Consider the following 8,185-nt stretch of genomic DNA (forward strand, 5'->3'; position numbering starts at 1 on the left):
ACCTCCATGATCGTGGTCTCGATGAACCAGATAAAGACTCCATATCAGCACAGGCCCCTCTGCCCAGGGGAGGAGGCACCTGTGCCTAGGAGCTGGAGCCCAATGCATAGGGGATTGAGGGTGCAGCTGGGACTGCAGAAGGCAGGGAGACTAAAGTGCTCCACCATCCTGGGTGCCTTGGATGACATGCTCTATTGCACGGCAGTTATGCAGACCCTATACTCTTTCCTCCCAGATTCAAACCTGCTCCCTGTAAAAAACTGCATCGTTCCAGCTTCCTTCGGGACATGTGGAGACAGAGCGTTAACAATGGAACTTATCAGGGATAGAGCCTCTGTCACCCCTCCCCATCACGGCAAAAACATTTGGGCCTCCTTTCTTTGTTTTGCTATACTTACAGAAGGGGGAGATGTCAGGAACCAAACATGAACCATGGAAAATACTAGTTAGGCCAGAGAACAAGCCACAGGCCCTAAACCAGATGCCCCCAAAGATAAAGAACATCCCACGGTCAGGTAGCATAGCAACAGAACAATGGACCCTGACCTTATCACCTGGCACAACATCCTGCAGCTTCATGACTGGCACATCCCCCTTTAGCTGCACATCTTGCAAAGTCCTGCACCTCTTCCCCCCTTCCTGTCCCCTCTCATGCTATATAAGCCTTGCTGAGGAGAATAAAATTTGCAGCTTGATCAGAACCCTGTCTTGCTGTCATCCTTCATGTCTCCTGTCCCTTTCATTCTCTCCCGCAGGTGGGTTGCTCCTATTGAGATCCCGCTGGCTGGGTCAGTCAGTCTAGGCGGAGCCAGCTCCCCAACACTCATACCATCAGGGTCAATTCTTCCTTGCCTATGATGAGGGGCAGGGCCATCTCTTCTGAGTTCTACTGGGAGGCTCTCTTGCTGCAGGGTCCAACAAGGGGCAGGGCTAGTGAAGGGTGGGGCTGGCTCAGCATGGCCCTTTGATTTCATCACTCATGGTTCCTATGCCCACCCCCAAGGTGACAGTGGCCACAGACATCAACACAGACTCCAGCTGCAGCAGGACCATGCACCCAGACCTTGCCCTCAGCAGCAGCTTTGACACAGATGAAGCTGTTTGAAGCACAAGCCACTCAGATCAGGATGGCTCTGGTGGCAACATGGCCCCCAGATACCAACAAGGCCACAGGTTTTGGCCCTAACCCTGGGCTTCCTTGTAAAAATTTGGTGGCAAGACAGGCCTCACACTTCAACACAGACAAGCTTATGTTCTCATTTCATTCAACTCTAGGACTTTTACATTTCCATTTTTATTTTTTCAGTGATACATTCATCATTCAATAGTATATTGTTCAATTTCCATGACTGAGATTATTTTTGTGGTTCTTACTGTTAATATTTAGCTTTGTTCTGATGTCACTGACGAACATAGATGTAAAAAATTCTCAATACTATCCTTGCATACTAAATTCAAGATCACATCAAGATGATCCATTTATTGTGAACAAGTTGGCTTCATTTCAAAGATGGTTCAACATATGTAAATTAATAAAAACATTCATTGCATGAATGGAGTGAAAGACTTGTCATATGAATGGAATAAAAGACATGTCATATGACTATCTCATTAGAAAAAAGCTTTTTCACAATATCTAACATCCATTCATGATTAAAATAATGGAATGGCTAGGGATGGAGAGAACATACCTCAACATAATAAAAGCTATTATGACAAACTTATAGATAACATCATGCTACATGGAGAAAAGCTTAACAAATTAATTCTAAGATCAGGAGAATGACTAGGAGTCTGCCCTCTCTAGTCTTTCTCTATCTAGTGCATGAATTATTAGCTAGAGCACTAAGATGAGATAATAAAAGGGATATAAATAGGACAAGGAAAGTCAAAATATCCTTATTTTCAGATGATATGGTTTTATATATTAGAAACAAGAAAGACACTCCCCCCACCCCCCCACCCCCCCGCAAACCTCTTTGAGCTGATAAAAACTTTCAATAAACTGACAGGATACAAAGCTAATGCTCTAAAAATCAGTTCCCTTTTTGTATTTCAATGACAAACACACTGAAAAAGATCAGGAAAACCATCCCATGGGTGCATGCATGTGCACATATGTGTATGCACACAAAACCTGGAATAAACTTAATCAAATAACTGAAAGATTGCTGCTATGAAAACTTTAAAATGCTGAGGAAAGAAACTGAAGAAGACACTAAGACACAGAAGACTTCCCATGGCTCATGGATCAAAGAATTAATGTTGGAAAAATGGCCATCCTACCAAAAGCAATATACATACTCGATGCAATCTCAACCAAAATTCTAGGCCTGTTCTTCACAGATATAATAAAAAACTTTAATATCTATATGGAAGCACTAATGACCAAAAGTAGTTTAAAAAATCCCCTGAACACAAAGAATACAGTGAGATGTATTACTACACTTGACTAAGTTGTTTTATAGAAATAAGGTAATAAAAACATCATGGTACCAACATGGAAAGACACATACCCCAGTGGAACAATTTCCCCCAAAACATGCCCACAGGCCTATCTGATCTAGGGAATCCTTCAATTAAGACTCATTTATAACCTGACTTGCTAACAACTAAAGCTAAAAACATTTTTCATTTAAACTATGAAAAAAAATCTCCCTATTTTAGAAAATGTATTCAGAAGCATATAAAATGTGTATATCTATATACAAATATGTCTATAAATGAAATGTGAATAGATAAATAACATCCTTACTTGATTTAGGGTAAAAGAAATGTTTGATCCAATATGTCAGATGGCACATGGCATGGTTGCTTGGAGTCTCTAGTGAATAAACTGGGGAAAACCAAGTGACAGCTATGAGAAGTAGGCACAGCTGAAAACCTCTAGCCTAACAGCATAACAGAATAGAAAACCTCAAAATGCAGAGCATGAGGATGCCAGAGCCTGTCCCAGAAGTACTGGGACAGGCTGTGCACCTCTTCTTCCTAGCGAAGAGTGACTGGAGCTATACACAAGGCATTGGCACTGTGCTCTCAGTAATAGACATCCTAAACAACTTTCTTTTGTGGTCAATGATGAATTAGCCAAACATTTTATTTCCAAGCTCTTTAAAGGTTATTTAAAAGCACAAAGTTTCCCACTAAAAGTGTCCCAAATTAAAATTTTAAGTTGTAATTTTCACATTTTTTAACCATTTGCATTGTTCTGAATGTTAAATATTTTTAAAGACATAAAACATTTTAAAAGGCATAGCACATTGTTTAAAGCTACAAACACAGTTATAAAGCACAAAGTGAAGGACCACAAGGAAAAGATCAAATCTGTCTGTAGATGAGTTGCTAAATGGCCTTATTAATTAAAAAAAAAAAACCCAGAGGCAGATATTGGGGTAAATTCTGAAAGATCAGAGAAGCAGAACAAGCTACAGCTAACCTTACCTCAATAACTTCTCAGCTGATCCTGTTTCCTCAAACTGGAAGCCTCTGAGTCCTCATCTGAATGGATCTCAGCTGAACTGCTGCTGAAAACCTAAAACCTTAAAAGCCTCTAGTTCCTGTTTTTTATGCCTTATATACCTTTCTGTTTCCTGCCATCACTTCCTGGGATTAAAGGTGTGTGTCCATGTAGATCTCAGCCATTTCTCCGTCATTGGGCAATCCCCATGTCTTTCTTGGGGTCCTGTTTTCCAGGTAGCCTCACTGGTGATGTGAGTAGCAGTCCAGTCATCCTTGTTCCACATCTAGTATCCTCCTATGAGTGAGTACATACCATATTTGTCTTTCTGAGTCTGGGTTACCTCACTCAGGATGATTTTTTCTAGATCCATCCATTTGCCTGCAAACCTCATGATGTCATTGTTTTTCTCTGCTGAGTAGTATTCCATTGTGTATATGTGCCACAATTTATTTATCCATTCTTCAGTTGAAGGGCATCTAGGTTGTTTCCAGGTTTTGGCTATTACAAACAATGCTGATATGAACATAGCTGAGCAAGTGCTCTTGTGGTATGATTGAGCATTTCTTGGGTATATGCCCAAGAGTGGTATAGCTGGATCTTGGGGGAGATTGATTCCCAACTTTCTAAGAAAGCGCCATATTGGTTTCCAAAGTGGTTGTACAAGCTTGCATTCCCTCCAGCAGTGGAGGAGAGTTCCCCTAGTTCCACATCCTCTCCAGCATAAGGTGTCTTCAGTGTTTTTGATCTTAGCCATTCTGACAGGAGTAAGGTGGTATCTCAGAGTTGTTTTGATTTGCATTTCCCTGATGATTAGGGATGTTGAGCAATTCCTTAAATGTCTTTCAGCCATTTGAGTTTCCTCTGTTGAGAATTCTCTGTTTAATTCTATAGCCCATTTCTTAATGGGACTGTTGGTCGTTTTGATGTCTAATTTCTTGAGTTCCTTATATATTCTGGATATCAGTCCTCTGTCAGATGTGGGGTTGGTGAAGACCTTTTCCCACTCTGTAGGCTGTCGCTTTGCCTTGTTGACCGTATCCTTTGCTCTACAAAAGCTTCTCAGTTTCAAGAGGTACCATTGATTGATTGTTTCTCTCAGTGTCTGTGCTACTGGTGTTATATTTAGGAAGTGATCTCCTATGCCAATGCATTGAAGACTACTTCCTACTTTCTCTTCTAGCAGGTTCAGAGTAGCTGGATTTATGTTGAGGTCCTTGATCCACTTGGACTTAAGTTTTGTGCACAGTGATGGATCTATTTGCAGCCTTCTACATGTTGATATCCAGTTATGCCAGCACCATTTGTTGAAGATGCTTTCTTTTTTCCATTATACACTTTTGGCTTCTTTGTCAAAAATTATATGTTCATAGGTGTGCAGATTAATGTCAGGGTCTTCAATTCGATTCCATTGGTCCACATGTTGGTTTTTATGCCAATACCAAGCTGTTTTTATTACTGTAGCTCTATAGTAGAGCTTGAAGTCAGGGATCGTGATGCCTCCAGAGGTTGTTTTATTGTACAGGATTCTTTTGGCTATCCTGGGAGTAATGAAGAGTGAGGGTCGAGGGAAAGAGCCTGTGAAAGTGGGAGATCCCAGTTGGATCAAGAACAGAGAGGGGGTTCTCCCACCGCCCCCGCGGAGGGTTGCAGCAGTTCGTGCGGTGGCAGCCGAGGGGTGTAGCTCCGTGACGGGTTCGGCCTCTCACGTGCCTCCCACCCAGCGCCGCCACGATGCCCAAAAGGAAGGTTAGCGCGGACGGAGTGGCGAAGGCAGAGCCCAAGCGGCGCTCGGCGAGGCTGTCGGCCAAGCCCGCCCCTGCCAAGGTGGACGCGAAGCTGAAGAAATCCGCGGGAAAGGATAAACCATCAGACAAAAAAGTGCAAACAAAAGGGAAGAGGGGAGCAAAGGGCAAACAGGCGGAGGTGGCTGACCAGCAAACCACAGATGTGCCTGCAGAAAATGGAGAGGCTGAGAACCAGAGTCCAGCCTCTGAAGTCGAAGAGAAAGAAGCCAAGTCCGACTAACCATCCATCGTGTCTGTCAGTGTCCCCGCCTCCCTTCTTGTACAATCCAGAGGAATATTTTTATCAACTATTTTGTAAATGCGAGTTTTTTAGTAGCTCTAGAAACATTTTTAAAGGGTGGGAGGAAGTCCCACCTCATCCCATTTTTTAAGTGTAAATGATTTTTTTAGAGGTTAAATCACTTGCTGGTTGTTTATTTTTTGGTACAACCAGAAAATAGCAGGATACTGAATCAGGAGAGGCTGTGACTGTCTCGGGGGTCACCATAACATTCCGTAGAGGGGGCTAGTTTTATATCTTACAACACAAAGCATACTTGGAGTCTTGGTCGTGCATTTGTGTCTGGAATATTTTCAGTTATTTCTGGTCTCGTGTTTCTAGTAGAACTGTATCCTAAAAAACCACTCCTCGGTCCTTGCCCTGTCAGAACTGTCTCTGGTCATGGCAGTCCATTTTCCTAACAGTTGTGATAATGTGCTGTGAAAGATTGAAATTTTGAATATGTACTGTATGTGGCATAAAATTGTGAGTCAGTGGAATTAAGGATTGTGAGCATTTGATTGTTATGTGAGGTCTTAGGGAAAACTTGCCAAGCTTAGGATGGAAAATCACTGGAATAAGTTCAAAGAAAAACAATACATGGCTCTTTTGGGTACGTGAACACAATGTATGACTCTTAGAGTTTGGGTCCATGTTCTAAGAATTGAAATGTCTGTGTACTCAACCAATAAAGTCTCAGTTGTGAAAGAGTAAAAAAAAAAAAAAAAAGAACAGAGAGGGAGAACAAGGAATAGGAGATCATGGTAAATGAAGACCACATGAGAAAAGGAAGAAACAAAGTGCTAGAGAGGCCCACAGAAATCCACAAAGATACCCCCACAATAGACTGCTGGCAATGGTCGAGAGACAGCTGGAACTGACCTACTCTGGTGATGGGATGGCCAAACACCCTAATAGTCATGCCAGAAACCTCATCCAATGACTGAGGGATCTGGATGCAGAGATCCACAGCTAGGACCCGGGTGGAGCTCCAGGAGTCTAATTAGCGAGAAAGAGGAGGGTTTATATGAGCAAGAATTGTTGAAACCAAGGTTGGATAAAGCACAGGGACAAAGAGCCAAACAAATGGAAACACATGAACTATGAACCAAAGGCTGAGGGGCCCCCAACTGGATCAGGCCCTCTGAATAGGTGAGACAGTTGATTGGCTTGATGTTTGGGAGGCATTTAGGCAGTGGTACCGGGTCCTGTGTTCATTGCATGAGTTGGCTGTTTGAGACCTGGGGCTTATGCAGGGACGCTTGACTCAGTCTGGGAGGAGGGGACTGGACCTGCCTGGACTGAGTCTACCAGGTTGATCTCAGTCCTTGGGGGAGGCTTTGCCCTGGAGGAGGTAGGAATGGGGAGTGGGCTGGGGCAAAGGGGAGGGGGGCAGGAGGGGGGAGAACAAGGGAATCCGTAGCTGATATGTAGAACTGAATGGTATTATAAAATAAAATAAAATAAAATAAAATAAAATAAAATAAAATAAAATAAAAGGAAAAAAAAAGATGTGTGTCACCACACCTAGCTGTTTCTAGTGTGGCCTTGAACTCACAGAGATTTAGATGGATCTCTACCTCTGGAATGCTAGGATTAAAGGCATATGCTATCACTGCCTCTATGTTTAATATAGTGGCTATTCTGTTCTCTGCCCCCTAGATAAATTTTTGAGGTACACAATATATTAACCATACTTTTCAAATGAAATGGGGCAATTGAGAGGACTGAACAGATGCCATAACAGAATGGTGAGTCTTCTCTTAGAGATCAAGCCTCAATTTCATTTTCCTGAGACTGAACAAGCAGTTTCTGAAAGAGCCACAAAGGACAATAAATGTCCAATACCCCCAACAGCAAGGACAAGGAGGTCTGGTACATGCAATACCAGACCAGGCCAGGCCTAAGTCACAATCAGCAGATAACCAAATAAGGACAAAGCCTGGGACTTGTCCAGGCCTGTCCCCAAATGGGAAAACTGTAGCCTTAACCAGCCCCTGACTAGCCCTGGCCAATTAGAAAGTACTAATATGGTTGCCACTTGCTTAAGGCAATTGTAGATAAAATGACCTAACTGCCCTAGTAACTCCCCTTGGCTGTGCTTAAAAGGAATGTGAGCTCCTTTCATGGTTGTCACCATTTTGCCTTTATGTGGGAAGCCCAGCCCCAGCACACTGGTAATAAACACTCTTGTTGATTGCATACATGGATGGTGGTCTTTTGTGGGACTTCTCCAGGACACTAACAGCAACCTAACAACATAAATCCTTTCAGACAGACTTGTTAAGGGGCCCCTCTCAAGTTCCAAGTCAAAATAAACCATTTTCTCATTGAGAAATGAGAAAGTTATTATTTAGAAAAGCAGGATATCATTTGATTAGGAAAGTCTGTCTCCCTAATTTTATACATTGTCTTTATTTAGTAATTGTAAATTTTTATGAACAATTTTCAAGGAATGATGAATAGATTTTGTGAGATAGTTTGATGGGGAGGTTTGGAAAAACTCTGGCTGATGCTTCACTGCCCCAGAGCAGAAGCTCAATCGGCTCAGTAGCTTTGGTGCTATTTTTCCCCAAACCAATAACTTTCTGATTGGATTTTAAATTTAGTTCATCTCTAAAATAGTAAGCTCTTTGTGAAATTTCTATCTGTGATCCTCAA

At 42.3% G+C, this 8,185-nt stretch overlaps 1 protein-coding gene across 1 annotated transcript; it reads left to right on the plus strand.

The window, feature by feature from the left end:
• Positions 1-5,169: 5,169 nt before the first annotated feature.
• On the plus strand, positions 5,170-6,253 carry LOC114707456 (non-histone chromosomal protein HMG-14-like). Its single transcript, XM_037199487.1, has one exon. The coding sequence runs from the start codon at positions 5,192-5,194 to the stop codon at positions 5,483-5,485; it is 294 nt and encodes a 97-aa protein (XP_037055382.1). The 5' UTR covers positions 5,170-5,191; the 3' UTR covers positions 5,486-6,253.
• Positions 6,254-8,185: the final 1,932 nt, after the last annotated feature.

The sequence above is a fragment of the Peromyscus leucopus genome, chromosome 16_21 (assembly GCF_004664715.2).
Source record: "Peromyscus leucopus breed LL Stock chromosome 16_21, UCI_PerLeu_2.1, whole genome shotgun sequence".
Lineage (NCBI taxonomy): Eukaryota > Metazoa > Chordata > Mammalia > Rodentia > Cricetidae > Peromyscus > Peromyscus leucopus.